This window comes from Nannospalax galili, unplaced genomic scaffold (assembly GCF_000622305.1).
Source record: "Nannospalax galili isolate Female #2095 unplaced genomic scaffold, S.galili_v1.0 scaffold768, whole genome shotgun sequence".
Classification (NCBI taxonomy): domain Eukaryota; kingdom Metazoa; phylum Chordata; class Mammalia; order Rodentia; family Spalacidae; genus Nannospalax; species Nannospalax galili.
This window is the reverse complement of record NW_008360317.1, coordinates 8522310-8542826: the sequence shown is the minus strand read 5'-3', so window position 1 is coordinate 8542826 and position 20517 is coordinate 8522310. Positions and strand designations below refer to the sequence as shown.

Below are 20517 nucleotides of genomic sequence, written 5' to 3'. Positions count from 1 at the left end.
TCTCACTTCACATACCTGGTCCGTTTCATGGGCCAGTCTTGGATCGTCAGTCTACCCAGGTTCACTTTTGGTCATACTCTGGCTATATTTGCTAGTATTTTGTGAGACAAACCCAGCTGACCTCAAACACCCAGAGATACTGTCTCTGCCTGGGGAGTGTTGGGACTATCGGTGTGCACCACCATGCCCCCTACCTTTGTCCTAATTTTTTTGTGTGTAATTGCATTTAATGTTCTTCCAACAGAAGGGTGTGGATAGAGCAAAAACTCAATTGGCATTAAGCTTTCTCTAATAAATGCAAAACAGTTTCTATTTTAGTGAGGTTATATTTAAACAAGTGATTATATTGAAACCTTCATTTCTTGCCACCTCCAAATGCAACTGTCATTCCTGTTATTTTCTGGTCACAATTCATTGCATTTTTACCTAGTTTAAATGACCTAGCTTTTTTTTGAGACAGGGTTTCCCTGTAGTCCCAGCTGACCTTGAACTCATAGCCTGCCTCTGCTTACCAGAGTGCTGGGACTAAAGGTGTGTAGTACCATGCCCAGCTCAGGACCTAGCTCTTTGGGCATTTTATAATTGTGTGTGTATGTGTGTGTACATCTTTGTGAAGGGGATTTAATGGCTGGGGCATTTTTTAGAGTTCAGTTTGGAAGCCAAGCACTATGTCACCTTCCTACCTTGTTTGAGGCAGGGAAGTTTCTGCTGCCTACCATCTCCCTGTAGGAATGCTGGGAGCCTATATGCTGTGTTCTGGTTTTTTATAAGTTTAGGGGATCTAAACTCAATCTGTACTGCAAGGGTTTTTAGTAACTGGCCTTTCTTCCCCAGCACCCTAGGGTGTCAGGTTCCCTGGAGCTGGGTTTACAGGCAGTTTTGAGCTGTCTGACATGGGGATCCTCTGCAGGAACAGTTAGTGGTCTTTATATTCTTTTTTTAAAGATAGGTTCTCATGTAGCCCAAATTGCCTTCAAACTTTGTCTTTCTGACTTGACTTCCCAAATGCTGGGATTACAGACATAGACCACTATGCCCAGTTTAGGAAAGTTAAACCACCACAAGTTTTCAAACATTTAAGGAACAAGGTAGAAAACATGCTCATCTAAACAAGTAATTTTCTATCACTGCAGCTAAGACATTTTGTTCAGTGGGTAAAGAGGTCCTGCTTTATGCATGTACACAGTGTAATAAATAAGATTTTTAAAATTTTTTTTATTTTTTGTGTATGCATGTATTGCCTGCATGTAGGTAAGTGCACCTGTGTCATGCAATGCCCTGGGACTGGAGTTACAGACAGTTGTTAGCTGCCATGTGGATGTTGGGATTCGAACCCAGGTCTTCTGTAAGAACAGCTAGTGTTCTTAACCACTGAGCCATCTCTCCAGTCCCTGGTCTTTGTATTCTTAATCGTTTTACTTTCCTTGTAACAGCTTCCAGTCTCTACGGCTATTAGTATATTGCAAGTTCTGTAGCTTAGTGCGAATTTCCTTATTGGAAAAAGGAGTCAATAAAAGTGAGGATTAGATGAGAGTTGTTATAAAGCCTTTGACGTGGTATCACATTCAGTAATGCTAGATTTTATAATTCTAATTGAAAACCTTAGTACTTTTTCTTCACGAGTGCTTAAAGCTATAATTTGAAAGTCAATAATCATTAGTCTAGAACTTCTAGTTTTTAGGAGTTTAGCCCTGCCTTTTGTATATTCTCTTGAAATGCTCTTGTGCCATGTACAATAAAATGGCACTTAAGTAATACTGGTATTCCCCAAATTGTCAAGTTGTAAATTTCAGCAACAAACATTGTTTTGTAAAGTACTGGCATGGGTGATTCAGAGCCACTCACAACTAGTGATCTGCAGGTGTGTCTTCCTTGGATGGTGCCATCTGCAAAATCTGGTACTGCATCCACACTGTCCTTGTTGCACATCTCCAGGGCATGTTCTTCGGAGATTTTCTACAGCCTTTCAGTGTTAGTTTCAGTTACCTTTGCAAACTTCAAAGCCCTTGGATTATAAACTAGTGACTTTGTTTTCTGTAAGTGCAAACTACTTTCTTAGCTGGGTGGTGGTATGCACATAGGCTGGTAGATCACTGAGCTCAGCCAGAGCTACATAGCTCCAGTCTCAAAATAGAACAACAAAGACCAAATTCTAGTTCTCAGCTGACATCTCTTCAGACTTAGGGATGATTTCCCTCTTCACCCACAGCTTTAAGGTCTGTACAATGGAAACACCCTAGACTCTTGGAACTGTGCAGGAGCTCCGTATAGACTTGTTTTGGGTGTTGGTAGGCTGAGAGTGCAGTGTGCCTTGGGTGTTGTCTCTCCACCTGCACGAAAGCCCCACATAGGCTGGCAGCTCTAGGCAAGGCAGGATCATGATGCCCCCTGTCCTAGCACTTCCTGTTAGAGGCCACGGCTCCTTTGAACAACTTGCAGCTCATCTCTTCATTTATTGGGAATTGTAGCACTAACTGTTCACAGCTTTGTTGCTACTCACCCTCATGACAGCTTTGAGATGTGAGGACTACCATGTTTTGTGTAAGGAAAATTGCCCGACTGGAAAACTGCCAGAATCACTGGCAGAGCTGGGACTTGAATTCATGATCCACGTGCCAGAGTTTCCTTCACCATACCTTGACTGTGAAGACTAGACTCCCAACAGAATGCATGAGTAGGCAGTCTTTTTAAAATAACTGGGGCTCAGGACATCAAACTAATCTCTACATGTTCAATCTTATTTTCTGATAGGCTTTATAAAACTAGTGTTGCCATTCTGCTCATGAATAATTAAGATTGTTAAATCCACCCTGTGATGTATAAAGATTCAGAAACTTCAGAAATTGCCTTGTTCTTTCCCCAGCAAGGTGCTGCCCTTCACCTTGTTAGCTGATGAGCAGAAAAGGGGACTGGAATGAGAGATTCCTAGCGTCCTTGTGCACTTTAGGTCTACCAACTTCTATTTTACCATGACCTGAGGAGAACCTCAACTCAGGAAGGCTGGTGAAGCTGGGCAACGAGAAAAGGAGAGACCAGTACAAGTGATAAGGGGGGGACTTATTTTTAGGGCACCACTTAAGAAAATGAGAGTTCAGCCCAGTGTGGTGGCACATAACCTCTCATCCCAGCACTGGGGAGGCAGAGGCAGGCTGATCTCTTTGAGTTCATTCAGTTAGGGCTACTGGGAGAGCCCATTCCAAAAACCAAAAAGAAAAGTACAGCAATTTTCTCAAACAAAAAAACTATAGATGCAGAATCTTTAAAAATAGGTTGCAGAGGGGCTGAAGAGATGGCTCAGCAGTTAAGAACACTGGCTGTTCTTGCAGAAGACCTTGGTTCGAATCCCAGCACTCACATGGCAGCTGTCAGTAACTCCAGTCCCAGGGGATCTGACAGCCTCTACTGACCTCCGCGGGCATTGCATGACGGGTGCACTTACCTACATGCAAGCGATACATGGATACACATAAAAATAAAAAAAAAATTTAAAGTTAAAAAAATAGGTTGCAGAGAGCCACCTGCCTCTGCCTCCCCAGTGCTGGGATTAAAGGTGTGCTCCACCACAACCGGCTGTTACAGATTGTTAATTCACTTTGATAAGTAGATTTTCTAAAGGGCTGTACCAGTTGTATTCCTCCCTATAATGTATGTAAATGTTTAAGCACACTCATCAACACCCATTATTAAGGCTTTGCAAATTTGGTAGAAGTGTCACATTTCTTTGCTACTTTATTTGGAGTCAAGTTTCCTTTCATCTCTTTTGCAGGCTTTGTAGGATCTTTCTGACTCCCCAGTATTGAAGTACCTTTATTCTCCAGATGGTAGAGACTTGGTTTTATGGCTTTGAATATCATTTATACCCTGACAGTGACCCTGGCCTACAAAACCCTTCATCATTTGAGTGGTGGCTCTCTGACTTCCCTTGTACCACTGAGAGTCTGCATTGGATTTGATTGTACTTCCCCTCCTTGCTGTGCTTTGATATTGATATGCCAAGCGCATACCTGCTCCCATGCTTTTGTGCTTGATGTTTCCTTTGGGGGGATGCTTTTCCTGCATCGATGCCTGTGGTTTGTCCTCCTTCTACATTCACCCTCTGCTTAAACTTTGTCAAGACTGTCTCTTACTTGCCTATAAAAATAGTAAACTCCTTTATCAGTTTCTGTTCCTTTGTTGTCCGTTATAGTACTTATGACCCCAGTGTATCATTTTGTTGGCAAGTCTGAGTATTTAATCAATTTGTTATCTCTAACTTTTTATTAAGGTAGGGAATACTTACAGGTACCTACTCTCCAGGGGAAGAGGGCAAAGGGAGGCAATGCTGTAAATCCCTACTCCTGAAGGAGGTGACAACCTGGAAGATGCAGAAAGACAATTACTTGAAACAAGGCAAAGGAGAGCAGAAAGGACAGCGGCCCAGCTTTTGTTTTTAGCCCCCCCCCCCCAAATAGTTTGAGTACTCTGGAAGGTCAATTCAAAAGGGCACAGGGTTGGGCAGTCACTAAGTACTGCCTTAACCTCCTGCCCTCATACTGATGCACTGACTGTTCCTAGTCTCACCTATCTTGGCCCCTTTCCACTTACTACTTACTTGGCTTCAGTTTATAGACCTGGAAAACTAGCCAACAAATGGTCTTTCCTTTGTCTTCCTGGTCCTTTTTGTAGCTAAGTTTCCTGGTTGCCCACTGCAAATCTGGTTTCTACCTCCACTCTGATGTAGCTATTCTCAAAAGTTGCCCAAATCATGCTAGTTAACAAATTTAGAAGCCTCTTTCTATAAATTTATCTCCTTAATATTTGGCAGAGCCAACCAGTTTTCTTTCCAGACACTTCTGCACCTTTACTGAGGTGTGGTCTAGCTGCTTCTGGATGCCCTGCCATTTGTTGCTTTCTGTGATTCTCCAAGTTAGCAGCACCAGGGTCATCTGTGAGCCTGCTGAAAATGCAGGCCCACTCCAGATCTACTGATCTGAAATTTTTTGGGTGGGTCCCAGTATCCTGTGTTTAATAATAAGCTCTCTGGAAAATTAGGATTCATGCCCCATACTGAGCACTGATCTATCTTTAGCCTTCTTTAGAACTCTTGAGACTTGCCTTGCAAGTTCACGAGAAATTCTCTGAACTTCCAAACACACATTTCTAGTTCCTTCTTGGGCTGTTCCATGTGAATGTCTTGCAAGTAAACAGATAAATGTAAAAGGGCTTGTTCGTTTGAAATAGGGTCTCACTATGTAGGCCTGACTGTCCTGGAACTCACTATGTAGGCCAGGCTGGCCTCCAACTCAGAATTACCTGCCTCTTCCTGCCATTTGTTGGGACTAAATGTATGCACCATCATGCTTGGTATGTAAAAAATTTTGTAGGTGGAGAAATGAATTAAATGGAAATCTTTGAGTCTTGAGCAATGTTTGTGTATATGCTGGTAAAATTATGTGTTGCCTTGAAATGCAAGTCCTTTGTAATAAAGCAACCACAAATTGTAAATACCTACATTCACCCCATCATGAAATCCCTTTTCTAAATTTGTCAATGAAAATGAAGAAAAATATCCTAACTATAAAGCTTTTTACCCTGTTTTTTTCAGTAAGAGTGATAACATTGCATCGTTCGTTGATCGATAAAGTTTTTTTTTTTTTTTGGCTGAATGCAATTTTAAAATTACACCCTACCCTTTAAAGTTTTCACAGAACACACAGCTTCATCTCTGTCTTCTATTCCTACTGTATAGTACTATTCACATTTATAGCATTATCATTTTCTTTATACAAATATAAACAATTACTAAAATATAAACAGGATAGGTTTATGTTATTCTCTCAGTATAAGAGAAATAATTGGAAACTGGATTGGATTTACTTGGAATATGAGTGTTTTTACCATACTTCTTCTACCATAGCCGTACTTACAGGAGAGAACCTTCTTCACAGAATCTGTAGATAGGTTGTGTGTTATGAATAATGATGGTGAGATAGCATCTGCAGCTCTGCTGAGTGGGGAAGGGTACTGGGCAGTGAATATGTAGCCGGGGTTCTGCACTGTGCTTCTTTGCAAACAGTGAAGTGTGAGGAGGGAGCACCTGACAGGCCATTTCACAAAGCTGCCAACAGAAGAGGCACGGAGAAATTGCTCTCCCTTTTCCAGCAGTATTGGAGTTTATGGCAATTATTTGGCTTGGAAATCCAATGGGTACTCTTAAGTATCTGTGAAGCAAGGTTGTAGTGTAACCTTAATTTATTTTTTTAATCTTTTTGAGATTGGGTCTCCCTGTAGCCACAGCAGGCCTGAAACTCACTATGTAGACCAAGCTGCCCTTGATTTCATTGAAATCTGCTTGCCTCTGCCTCTGCCTCTGCTTCTGCTTCTGCTTCCTAAATGCTAGGATTAAAGCCTTGCACCACCACAACCAGCCATTATGGGCTCTTACAAACTCTTCCTTCTCTAAATTGCCTTGGTCATGGTATTTTATCACAGCAACTGAAAAGTAACCAATACTCTCTTCAAGAACAGTTCAGCTCCTCTCTGCAAGCTGGTCCTCTAACCATTGGTCCCCCCATTGCCATCTCTGTTGTGAAGCTACTCATAGTGCCCCAAAGTTGCCTTCCTGCCCTCTACCTTCGTGGCTCCACATGCTATTCCCTAACTTCATAGGCCTCCCTCTCCCTTACCTCAGGCTTGGAGAGCTCATTCCTTCCTGTAGCTTTCCCTGAACCCTACCCCTGAAGTTCCAGTAGGAATATGCAATTTTCCTTGTTGGAGTTCATGCTGACATGCCTTGTCCTTCTGTTACTCTGACTAGAGTGTTCATTCTATGCCCCACAATGTGGGAAAGAGCCAAGATTTGTAACAGGCTGGGCTTGGTGTCTCTGCCACCAAATGGCTCTATAGCTTCAGATAAATTACTGGGATTGTCTGAACATCAATTTAGAAAATGTTTTCACTTGCTTTATAGGATTTATTATATTTGTTCTATAAGTCCTTTGTGGAGGCCAGAAGAGAGGGTTCCCCTGGAACTGGAGTCCCAGATAGTTTTTAGCTGCTATGTGGGTGCTGGGAGCTGAACTCCCTACTGAACATTCAGGTCCTCTGGAAGAACAGCACGTGCTCCTAACTGCTGTGCCCCCTGCATTATAGGGTTAATAAAGACTTAAACATTAAGAATTAGGTATAGTTTAAGCTGGGTGTAGCAGCACACACCTTTAATCCCAGCACTTGGGAGGCAGGAGGATCTCTGTGAGATGGAGGCCAGCCTGGTCTACATAGACAAGTCCAGGCCAGCTGGGGCTACAAGGAGACCCTATCTCCAAAAAAAAAAAAAAGAAAAAAAGAAAAAAAAACCCTAAAATTAATTAATTAAAAATTGGGCATAATTCATAAAGGGCTCCATTGTTTTGATAAGACTCTTAGGGACAACTATGGCTAGATATTTACCCCTCGTCTTCCAAGAAGGGGCATTTTACTTTTTTAGATTCACTTCTAAAGTCATGTGGTTATTAATTTAGGGACTACTTTGCATGTCAGTGTTGATACAGTTGAAACCCAAGTGAACCTCATTGTATCCACCCCAGAAATGCTGACAGTGGAAGGAATACCTTGCCTGTAGTATACTGCCTGTAACATACTGCCTGTAGTAGACTGCCTGTAACACACCGCCTGTAATGTACCACCTGTAACACGCTACCTATAATATACTATTATTATAGGCTGAAAGCAGAGGAAGAAAATTTTCTTTGCATAAATCAAGATATCATCTAGCCTTTCCTGGTTGACCTCAGGAGATGTAAAAGCTGATAGTGTTACTGCAGATTTAAGATTACCTGAAACTGGGTTTGTAGAGACCTGCAGTCTACATGGAACATCAGCTAAGTCAGATAGTGTTTATAGTTCTACACATGTACACATAGACTCCCCTATCCCCAATCCATTAGCTACTGAACTTTATTTTATTGAGACCAGGTCTCTGTAGCCTAAAGTTCCAGTGGCCTGGAACTCCTTATGTAGACCAGGATAGCCTTGAACTCACAGAGATTTACCTGCCTCTGCCACCAAAATGCTGGGATTAAAGGAGTGGCACATCTGGCCTTCTTACTGAACTTTTCAAAATGGTATTGTAGCATTGCAACATCACAGCAATTCTTTCTGCCAATTTTATGAATGTTTGCAGTGCAGTGTGTGTTATTTCTCTGAGGCAGACCAAAGGTGTGTTTCTCAAGGTTCTTGCTGCCTTCAGCAGCAATTTAATGGAGAATCTCTTCTGCATTTGTAATAGATAAAAATAAACCAGATTGCAGGGTCATAAACCATGAACCAAGTTTCTAGTCAAGACTGTGTAGGATAAATGAAACTTAATTGTATTCTATTAACCAATATGAGTATATTTCTTTTGCATAACTATGTTGAAACAAAGTTTTAAAAAGAAGGAAAGAATTAAAGGCCTGCGAGATGGCTCAGTCAATAAAGTGTTTGCCATGAAAGCATGAGGACCTAAATTCAATCCCAGCTGGGCTTGATGGTGAATACCTGGAATCCCAGTGCTGGGAGGCATAGACAGGCAGATCCCTGGGGCTTGCTGGCTAGCCAGCCTAGCCTAAAGGGTGAACACCAAGTCCCAGTGATAGGCTTGTCTCAAAAAACACAGTGGATGGGGTTGGAGAGACAGTTCAGCAGTTAAGAGCACTGGCTGCTTATGCAGAGGACTAGGATATGGTTCCCCTCACTCATAGCAGCTGACACCTGTCCTTAACTTCAGCTCCAGGGCATCAGATGCTCTCTTCTGGCCTCTGTGGACATTGCATGATGGAGCAATGGGTACATTTATATACACAAAGGCAAAAGACTCATATACATGAAATAAAAAATAAATAAAAAAGATGAACAAATAACACAGCGGATGACTCCTTAGGAACAACATTTGAGGTTGACCTCTGGCCTACACACACACACACACACACACACACACATACACACATACACAACACAACCAAAAGAAATAAGATCATATTTGAAATGTTTTTGTAAATTCAAGTGATTTATAATTTAAAAAGTTAATTTGCTAGGCGTGGTGGCACACGCCTTTAATCCCAGCACTCTGGAGGCAGAGGCAGGCAGATCCCTGTGAGGTCAAGGCCAGCCTGGTCTACATAGTGAGTTCCAGGACAGCTGGGGCTACAGGGAGACCCTGTCTCAAAAAAAACAAAACAAAAAAAAATTCTTTGCCATAGGATATCTGTGAAGGCAAGCAGCAGTGACTGGTCCTTTTTTTCTTCTGAGTCAGTGTATGTTTGGTAATACAAAGTAAGCTATTTTTTTGTGTTCTGTACCAGCATTCATCACAGAGCCTTGCAAAGACTAGGTTTTCAGTAATTTTGACTTGAGTTAAAATTGTTAGAAATAAAGTCTGAAGTCCAAGGATGCCACCAAGACCGCACAAAGAACACGCAAGGCAGATTTTACTTTTGCAAAAAGGGTGTGCTGTGTGGTCAGTCACATCTAGCAAGTACACAGGACCCGGAAGCTTGATACATTTTTACTCCTAATGCAAGAAACAGGGTTGGACCTCACAGTCTTTCCCAGTTGACTAGTTTAAAAGAATCTGTACAAGGGGCTGGAGAGATGGCTCAGCGGGTAGGCTCACTGACTGACTGTTTTTGCAGAAGACCCAGGTTCAAATCCCAGTACTTGTATGGCAGCTACAGCCATCTATAACTCCAGTTCCAGGGGATCTGATACCCTCTTCTGACCTCCCTGGGCATTGCACAACACAGGTGCACTTACACACATGGAGGCATAATACTTATAAAATAAAAAATAAATAAAAAGAAAAAAAAATCTGCACAAAGGAAGGGGGAAGAGCTCCATTGTCCCAGGCCATTAGATAAGACAAAAGTCTTACAGGGTGTGGTGTGATTAAAAGATTAGAATTCCTTGTCATAAACCAAGTTTTACAGGGTTTGAAAGAAAAGACTAATTTTTCACATTTCTTAGAAAATGATGAGGGGGGTGGTAGGGGGCAGAAGCATGATTGCTCTTCTGGGGAGAATATTTCAAAGGTTGGCACCTCCGAAGCTCCAGGAAGTCAGTACACAAGATCTTAAGATACAGAGTAAGGACATTGACTTTGGACTGCTGATGGTGGGGAGGGGGATATTCATGAACTAAGTGGGACCCTTGGCAAATTTTGCTCTTATTTGACTGGACAGATGGCTCAGCGGTTCAGAGCACGGGCTGCTTTTGAAGAGGACCTGGGTTCGATTCCCAGCACCCACATGGCTAACAACCATCTGTAACTACAGTTCCAGGGGATCTAATGCCCTCTGACCTCTGCAAGCATTGCACAACATGGGTGGACTTACATGCAGGCAATACACTCATACACATTTTTTTTTTTTTGGTCTTTTTGAGACAGGGTCTCCCTGTAGCCCCAGCTGTCCTGGAACTCACTACGTAGACCAGGCTGGCGTTGAACTCACAGAGATCCGCCTGCCTCTGCTTCCCAAGTCCTAGGATTAAAGGCATGTGCCACCATGCCCTGCTTCATACACATTAAAAAAAAAATTTTAAGTTGGTAACTTGCCAGTTCTGATGTTATTTGCTAATATCAAATTCTGCCATTCATACTCAATCTGAACACCCACAGATTTGTGTGGTGTTTGTGCCTACACATTTCTATTACTTTCCATTATCTTTTAAAAACCACTTCAGCATGCCTGTGTTATATTGGTTGCACAATTTTATATGACTGAATACAAATATGAAAGGAAACAGAACAAAAACAGCAACGATTTAGGCAAAGCTATTTATAATTCTTCATTATAGTGGCTCATTGTCTTCAGGAAAAGGTCAGATTATCTTGTATATTGGTAAATACAAAGAGCCTTTCCAAGGAAAATGTAGTAACACTTAAAGCTCTTCTAACCAAGATGCAGTGTAAATGCAAAATGCAACATAATTATCACTGGGCAGAGGACAGTTAGGATTCTTCCTTACTGCATGACCTTAAAATAAGGTACAGGGCATGTAAAAATGGAGTGAAGCACAGCTACACTCAAGATTAAATCAAGGCAGGGAGTTTTTCCTCTTGAAAGCCCTGTGTTTCTGTCTTAGGAAAGTGAAGGGAGTTTGTGGCAGATTGCATTGGTCCCGTTTGACAGCCCTCTGTCTTTTGGAGTCAGAAATATGTCTAGCCCCACCCCCAGAGGAATCATGATCATCTAAGCTAATCATGGCCATCCCAGCCTTCTTTGCCAGTTTCTTGGATTATCTTTCTGCTCTGGCTAATGAGATGTAATGGAAAGTTCCTGTGACAAAAATGACACAAAATTTAAGGCAGGGTCTCATGTAACCAGGCCTTTAACTTGCTATGTAGTCAAAGATGATCTTGAACTTTGATCCTCTTGCCTCTACTTACAGAGTGCTGGGATTATAGGTATGTGCTACCATCATGCCCATGCTGAGCTGGGGTGAAACCTATCTACCACTGAGCTATCACCAGCCTGAGAATTGTTTGATTTCACAGTTAAAGAAGCAAAGCAAGATAGTCCTTCCTTCCTTTCTGTTTGGGTGAGGACTTGATGGAGAGGCCAAGAAAGTCTGAGAAACAACACTTAGGCCTCCATCACAGAGCTTTTCGCCAGGCTCTGGAACCCAGCACTTTCTCAGTGGCTCCCTAGACAGCTCTTGTATTTATGGTAACTTTTTCCCTGTTAGGAAGGCACTGCTTCACAGCTTTCTAATTAAATTGAAAGTTAACAGAAGAAAATTGCCTTGTGAAAAGATTAAAGTCAATACAACTTAAATACAGTGGTTTATTTCTGACATTTCTTAGAGCACTTACTCCCAAGAAAACATTGCTCTCAAAACCATGGCATTGGAATGGCAGTCATAAACAGCTTTTTGTCTATTCCATTTCACGTAGCGAAGCCAACATCCACCCATTTGATCATTCAGAAGGTCATCCAGTGAACTAATTGTTTGGGGTTGGGGGTTGCAAGTGCCAGATGCCCCTACTTGCTGGGAATAAAGATATACCCTGGGACTTCTGCCTTGTGGGTACAGAGATGAAACAAATATTCCTCCAGAAATTCATGACAGTTGAGATTGCTGCAGCCAAGTTGCCCTGAGAGTAACTGTAAGATGGGAGTAGGGATGCTGGCAGGATCCCAAAGTGTCTTCAAGGGAGGAACACGTAAGCAGAGCCACCATCTATTCTAGTTGACTGCAGGAATAGTCAGTATTCTTCAGATTAGGAAGAAGAGTAGTAGGGAGGGCAAGGGGACACCCAGAGATGTGGGCAGTAGAAATGATGGCACTTAGTAATTAATGACATGAAGGCGTGGTTGGGGTCAAGGAGGACTCATAGGACCTGGCTTGGGCTACCTGGTGGATGGAGGTACATTAGTGCGTTCAACGCAAAACCATTTTCTGCCACTTTCTGTTTCCTAGACCTTTTCCTGTCTTGTCCTTAAAAAAAGTGGAGTGTATTTCTCTTTTCAATTTGGGCTGGCCTCATGGTTTGCTTTGGTCAACAGAATGCAGCACAGGTGATGGGTTCTGCCTGACAGCCTAGTCTCAAGAGGCCTTGCTCACTTCCACTCGCTCCCTTGGAACTCTGCTCAGCATCTACGAGTAACAAGCCTTGCCCATCTGCTGGGTGAACCAGCATCAGCTGCCAGACTGGACTGAGTCTGTGGTGGAACAACCCAGGCCTATCCTTTCCCTAGGGCTAGGAGGTTCTCTGCTACTGCCTCAAAGAGCTCAACCAAGCTCATCAAAGCCTGGCCTAGATCACAAACAGGAGTGATTTTTACCCCTAGCCATTAAGTTCTCTATGGTTCGTGGGGCCATGGAAGCTACCTGATAAACTGGGATAGAGGGAATGAATGAGGGTGTGGCTGTCTAGTAGGCAGTTGGACAGATGAGGCTGGACCATAGGAGGCCAGAGGCTTGAAGGTCTTCTCACAAGGCCTTGCTTTGGTGAGATCCAAGAACCAGGTTATATTTATCTTCTGACCACTCTTCCTCCCAATCCCTACCTAAATTCTACCAGGCACCTAAAAGTAAATGAATAATGAAGTAGATGCTCACCTCAGGTGCACAGGGCAGTGTGTATGATGGGAATTAGTGAAGCTGCAGGTGGAATGCTCTGAGTTTTATGAGTCAGTTTACCCCATACCAATTACAAAAGGGAATGGCTGGGTTTGGATGCTGAGCTGCAGACTATGACAGCCAGCCCCCTAAAGGATTCACATGTAAGTGACTGCAAGTACCTTGAGTGACACTAAATTTGTAAATTAGGGTCGTTACCTTGCCCTCTCCCTTTCCACAGTAATGTCACCCCTCAGTTCCTTTTGGGTGGTTTGTTTGTTTTTGTTTGAGACAGGGTCTCATGTAGCCCAAGCTGGCCTTGAACTCAAACTTGATATGCAGTCAAGAATGACCTTAAATTTACAATCCTCCTGCCTCTGCTTCCTGAGTGTTAGGATTACAGAAATGTGTCACTACCATGCCCAGTTTAGGTGGTGCTTGAGATCAAACCCAGTGACTCCCTTCAGCACTTAAAAACTATTTATTTTTATTTTATGTGTATGAGTGTTTTGCCTGTATGTATGTAAGTGTACCCATAAGTGCAGTGCCCACTGTCAGATAAGAGCACCAGATCTCCTGGAACTGGAGTTAAAGATGGTTGTTAGCCATCATGTGGGTGCTGGGAACCGAACCTGGGTCCTAGGCAAGAGCAGCCAGTGCTCTTAACCGCTAAGTCATCAGCAACGCCCCCATCAGCACTTTTTGAAAATAAAAAGCACAAAATTTGAATCTATTCCTCTCATTGTTACAAAACATCCAACCTTTCCTCTTTCTCGGTTCCTACTCCAATCTCAGATACACCCTCAAGGCTAGTGACCCAGGTTGGCTGCTGCAGTGGAGATGCAGGCAGGACTGGCAAGGCACAATTTGAGCAGACGCGCTCCACAGGCGGTAGCCGCGGGTTGCAGGGTCCCTGGGCCTGCCGAGAGCGTCAAGCAGCGAGGCGGTGAGCACGTTCGCGCATGACAGTCCCCCTGGGCTCGCCGTGCTCCCCCCACTGAGCAGCGCTCGCGGAAGGGGAGGGGAAAGGAGGAGCTGGGGGCGGCCCCGCGCGTCCCAGAGCTCCCAGCTCTTTAAAAGCCGACGGCCTTGACAACTCCGCTGGCCGTGCATCCCGCCGCCCGGTGTCCACGCGCTCCCACCTGCAGCCAGCTCTCGGTGCCAAGAGGCCGGGACGCTCCGCCAGCAGCGCGATCCCAGACGCGCCCATGCGGCCGCCCATCATGTCCGGGCACTTTCTGCTCGCGCCCATCCCGGAGTCCTCCTCCGACTACCTCCTGCCCAAGGACATCAAGCTGGCGGTGCTGGGCGCCGGCCATGTGGGAAAGAGCGGTGAGTGCGGCGCGGCCACGGCGCTTTCCCATTCCGGGGTCCTGCGGGAGGGAGGGCAGCGGCGCGGGAGGACCCCGTCACCCCGGCTCCAATCGCTGGCCACTACGGTCCCCCGGGCATCCAGACCTCGGCCCCGGCCGCAGTTGGCGCCGGTGGAAGGACAGGGTTGCGAGAGTCGTTCCAGTCACTTCCATCACAGCCCTGCGGAGGCCACTATGCGGCGCCCCGGGCTCTAGGTCAGAGTGCGCGCTGTTCCCACGGGTGACCGAGTTTGACCTCCTTGTCCTACTTCTTAAGTTGATTTTCTTACTTTTTCAGCAATGATTGTGCGCTTCCTGACCAAGAGATTCATCGGCGACTATGAACCGAACACAGGTTAGCCTGGTTTTAATACCTGCTTTTGTACTCGCTTGTTTCTTTTTCTTTCCCCTTTCCTGCTCCGAGCGTGGGAACTTAAACACAAACTCTCCTTCATTCTCTAGGCAAACTGTATTCCAGACTCGTTTACGTGGAGGGGGACCAGCTATCCCTACAGATTCAAGACACCCCAGGAGGCATCCAGGTAAGGACTGCCCTGGAGCAACGACTGACCCCTGCCAGAGGGTGTCTGTTTGGGGGCGGGAGCATCATGTAACTTGGAAGCGATTGGTTCCCGGTCCTGAGTAACATGTTTCATCCAGTGTATTTAAATGTAAGAGTTGGCTGTCCACAGGTGGAGCTGAGACTTGGAAGCTCTCCAAGGAGGGAACGCTTAGGCGCGCGCGCGCGCCCCCGTGTGTGTGTGTGTGTGTGTGTGTGTGTGTGTGTGTGTATTAAAGTATTAAAGATAGGGTCTTGTTATGTAGTCCCTGCTGTTCTAAATTTGCCTGAAATCTTTACTACCTCAACCCCCTAAATTCTGGGATTACAGGATAACCTACCCCGACTCCACCCCCCAGACTGGCGATTCACTCGAGCTTCTCTTGCAGCTTTTGACTGACCATGCCTCCTCAGCCAGCTTAGACAGGAAACAGCACTTTCAGAGTTCACCCAGGAACAGTTTAAAACCAACAGCCCTGGGGCTGGGGGTGTAGCTCATTGTTAAAGATCATGCACAGGCCCTGAATTCAATTCTCAGTACCACATTTAAAAACAAAATAAAACAAGCTGGGGCGTGGTGGTGCACACCTTTAGTCCCAGCACTTGGGAGGCAGAGACAGTCAGATCTCTGTGAGTTCAAGGCCAGCCTGGTCTACATAGTGAGTTCCAGGACAGCTGGGGCTACAGGGAGACCCTGTCTCAAAAAAACCAAAAACAACAACAAAAAAAACTGCCAGGCATGGTATTCCACGCCTTTAATACCAGCACTTGGGAGGCCAAGGCCACCAGAGATTGAGGTTGGCCTGGACCACATAGTGAGTTCCAGATCAGCTGGAACTTCAGGGAGACCCTGAAACAAAAACAGAACAGAACAAAAACCAAACAAATAGGTGAATGCTTGTGGGAGAGGGTTTGCTTCCTGGGCAGGACTACCAAAGTGTTTCCAAGTCAGTAACTGCAATCAGATAGCCCCTTGGCTAGCAGTCTGGAATGTAACTTAACTAATTGCTACATCCTTCTAGGGAGGAAAGGTCATATGGAAGAACCCAAAGAAAGGAATTTGTTTCTGTAACATTCTCAAGAAGTTGACTGTTAAAAATATTTTTATGGGTTTGGGAATAGATATTTATCTTGGCTTGTTTTCAAAGTTTTGTTTGTTATGAATTAGCTCCCTAAAAACTGAGCCATTCTGCTTTGCAGTTATTCCAGTCAGCCAAGTTCACTAAAGACCTCCTGTTAAGCAGGGGGGTTAAAAATATGTATTCATAACTGCCCATAAAGTAATCCAGGCTGGGCATTTGTCTGAGACTTTGCACCTTCCCTATCAAAAGCCTCTTGCAGAAACTGGGTAGAACCTGAAAACTAAATTTAGCTATTTCTCTGTTGGGTGTTTCTTCAAGGGGTACTTTGATGTCATATTTGAGCTTCTTGCTTACTGAGAGCTTCCTTGACCAGGTCCCATTTTGATCTTTCTCAGACCCAAGACAACCTCAGCAACACAGTTGATTCTCTGTCCAAGTGCATGCAGTGGGCTGAGGGCTTTCTGCTGGTCTACTCCATCACAGACTATGACAGTTACCAGTCTATCCGGCCCCTTTACCAGCACATCCGGAAGGTCCATCCTGACAGCAAAGCCCCTGTCATCATCGTGGGGAACAAAGGAGACCTTCTGCATGCCCGGCAGGTGCAAACACATGATGGTCTTCAGCTAGCCAATGAGCTGGGTAGCCTGTTTCTTGAAGTTTCTACTAGTGAAAACTATGAAGACGTCTGTGATGTGTTTCAGCATCTCTGCAAGGAAGTGAGCAAACTCCACAGCCTCAGCGGGGAGCGGAGAAGGGCATCTATCATCCCGAGGCCTCGTTCCCCCAACATGCAGGACCTGAAGAGGCGCTTCAAGCAGGCTCTGTCTTCTAAAGTAAAAGCCCCCTCCACCCTAGGGTGACCCATCTCAAACAGACCAATGTCTTTTTTATTATTGCATTTGTGCAGCTACAAAGACTGGGCCTTTCCCTTTTAAAACACATTCAGAGTTTATTTTTATAATGACTTTATTGGCTTTCAAGTGTATGTGTATTTCTGAAAATTCAAACAGTCATTAACTAGAAGTTTTTTTAAATAAGTTTTTTTTTTTTTTTACTGTAACTGTTAGCCACTTTTCCATTAAAGGCAAAATGGCAACATTGCTTCTTGTTTCCTAAATGTCTTTTTATAGAAATCATACTTGCACCAGAGCCTAGAACTGCTCAGTGCTTGCCTTCAGTCTGAACTCTGATGGGTGTCTTGCAGTGGGAGGGGGTCATACAGAGGGAGTCTGCTGTGGGAGAAAGGGAAGCATGCAGAGGAGGAAAGGGATTTGAATAACTGCAGGATATCTTTAATTAGGGCATTCTCCATCATCATGAAGCTTGACACTGGTTTTCCAGCAAAACAGTACATTGGGAACTAACTTCAAGACATTATAAATTATCAGTATTATTTACTATTTGTACAAATGTAAGTACAGCCTCTTTACTTATATTTTTAAAAAAGAAAAGCCCATCTAGACTTAGTGGTACATGCCTGTAGTTCTAGCATTCAGGGGGCTGAGACAGAAGGAGCACAAGTTCTAGACCATCGTAGGCTATATGATGAGACCCTGGCCAAAAAACAAAAACAAAACAAAACTAAACTAATGGTTAAGGATGTAGCTCAGCGGTAGAATGCTTGCTGTGCTCAAGCCCTGGGTTTGATCCCCAATATTCCTCTTCCCCTAGAAAGAAAGAAACCCTCCTTCTTTAGGATTATTTTTTAACTTTATGTGTATGAGGGTTTTGCCTGATTGTATATAAATACACCATGTGCATGCAATGCCCTGAAGGCCAGAAGAGGGTGTTGGATACCCTAGAACTGGAGTTACTGATGATTGTTAGCTGGACCTAGGTCCTCTACAAGAGCAGCCAGTGCTCTTAATCACTGAGTCATCTCTCCAGCCCCCTCTCCAGGATTCTTTATGTCAGTAAGCAAATTTTGCCATTCAAGAGTGGGCTCCATTCTCCTTCCCTTCCTGTTTCCCTGACTCCCTGAATTATATGATGGAAAAAAGGAGATGATCAAAGTATGATTTCATGAACCAAAGAACACTTTTGAGTGCTTACAGAGGGGGAGAAGAATATGAACAAATTTCACAGTGAACACACTCTGTAGATGAGGGGTATTAGCCATATGGGGAGCTTCAAAGTTATTAAAGTCTCATCACAATCAGAATGGAAGCCACTGGCTGGCCTTTGGAGAAAAATCTAAAGTTTAAGAAGTATCTTGTTTGGGGAGGTCCTGGGAATTGAACTCAGGGCCTCACACTCTATCACTGAGCTACACCCCAGCTCCTGAAATGTATCTTTATAGATGTGCTTTTTAGGGAGATGCTGGCTTGACCACCACAGTGGACATTGAATCAAATGAGGTCACAGTAGTGGAGGGAGGCATAGGTATTGGAGGGTCAGCTTAACTCACATACAGAGTCTGTGAGTTTGTTGGAACATTCCTGGAGGGAGAGGGAGCTCCCTTCAAGTTCTTATCTGTGGGGTCTGGTCAGATGTTACACTTAAAGGGAGGAGGAACACTCTAAACACAAACATCATGGAGCAAGTTATGTGTGTGTCTAGAATCATTTCAAGCTAAATAACACCTTCCATTCTGTAAGGCGCAGATCTATCAGCACAGTCTGCTTTTCTCTAAACGTCCACCTATGCTTATATCCAGGCATTTATAGCCCTCTAGACCAGCAGCCAAGAAGCAAGGCAAGCATATTTCCCGAGCCTCTAGAATATCTAATTCTTCCTACACCAGTTCTTCCTATAGCAGCCTTACATCAGTTCTTGTTTTATTTTCATGATGGAAAACACTTAACTGGTTTCCTCTTATTTATTATATAAAACGTAAATGAGAAATGGCCTAAAGATTATCACATCTCCAGTTTCATTAACACACACACACACACACACACACACACACACACACACCCTCTCAACTGACAGTCTATCCAACAGTACTGTCTGCCTTTCTCAGTCTACTCCAAGGCCTTCCATGCCTCCCTGCCTTGGCACAAACTATCCCTTGGCCTCAAATACTTTCTCCTAGTCTCTAGTTAAGGGCTCAGTAACTTGCCTTCCAAGATTCAAGTCATATGCTACGTGCTAGTTCGTCATCTCTGGGAGCTTTTTCTGAGTTTCCCTCTCTCTGTGTACCATCTGTGTTCTAATCCAATGGAATCAGAACACCCCCACTGCAACGAGTGCCTCCAAGGGCAGTAACTGCATTTTATGACTTTGTATTCCCAGCTTCTAGTTCAGTGATTACGCTTAGAGCAGTAGGTTCTTTTGTGTTGTTTTGTTTTGACAGGATCTCATGTAACCCAGGCTGGCCTTGAACTGGATATATATCCAGCTGAGCATGACCTTGAACTCCTGATCCTTCTGTCTCCACCTTGTGAATGCTGGGATAACAGGAATATGCCACCACACCCAGCTTTGTGTAGTGCTGGAGAGTAAACATAGCATGCAGGCAAGCACTCTACCAACTGAGGTACGGCCCCTGAGAACAGCAGTTTTTTAGTAAACATATGATGAATGAATGTGTCAAGGGAGAATAATAGGAAATTGTGATGGAACAAAGGATGACTTCTGCAAAATGAAGACAGAAGGTGTTTTCAGTAATTTTCACTAACAGTGACAGAGTATCACTGATAGCTTAGCTTCTCGTGACTGCAGCCTGCGTCAGGCAGCTTTCCATCACTGTGACACAATTCCATAGAAAGTCAGCTTAAAAGGAGGAAAGATTTTTATCTTGACTGACGGTTTCTGAAGTTTTAGTCCATGGCCACGTGCCCTATTGTGTTAGACCTGTGCTGAGACAGAACATCATGGCAGGAACCCATGGTAGAGTAGAGCTTCACATTTTATGGTTGTCAGGAAACAGCAGGTGAGAGAAAAGGGGACTGGGATCCCAATATTCCCCTCAGGAACATGCCCCCCAGTGACCTAGCTTCCCTCCACAAGGCCCTACCTCCTAAAGTTCCCATCACCTTCCGAAAGGGCTACAGGCTGCAACCAGGTCTTCAACACGAGGCTTTAGAGGACATTCTAGATCCAAACTACTTAACACCATTACTTTTCCATCCAACGACACCACCACCCAGATCTGCAATACAAAGAGTAGTCCACCTGGACAAAATGACACAAAGGATTAAGAAAACTCAGCAGCTAGCAAGATGGCTCAGTGGTTAAGAGCACTGGCTGTTCTTGTAAAGGACCCAAGTTTGGTTCCTAGCACCTATATGGAAGCTAACAACCATCTCTAAATCTAGTTCCATGCCCTCTTCTGATTTCCATGGACATTGCATGACATGGATGCACTTACATACATGCAAACAATACACTCATACACATAAAATAAAAATAATAAATAAGAGAGCCGGGCATGGTGGTACACACCTTTAGTCTTAGCATTTGGGAGGCAGAGGCAGGCCTGGGTCAAGACAGTCTACAA

General features: G+C 44.2%; 1 protein-coding gene across 1 annotated transcript; it reads left to right on the top strand.

Annotated features, from left to right (window-relative positions):
- Positions 1–14105: 14105 nt before the first annotated feature.
- On the top strand, positions 14106–17137 carry Rasl11a (RAS like family 11 member A). The gene is made up of 4 exons (XM_008825072.3): positions 14106–14412; positions 14731–14787; positions 14895–14974; positions 16469–17137. Exons 1-4 carry the CDS (start codon positions 14289–14291, stop codon positions 16934–16936), a joined length of 729 nt encoding a protein of 242 aa, XP_008823294.1. The 5' UTR covers positions 14106–14288; the 3' UTR covers positions 16937–17137.
- The last annotated feature ends 3380 nt before the right edge of the window (positions 17138–20517 follow it).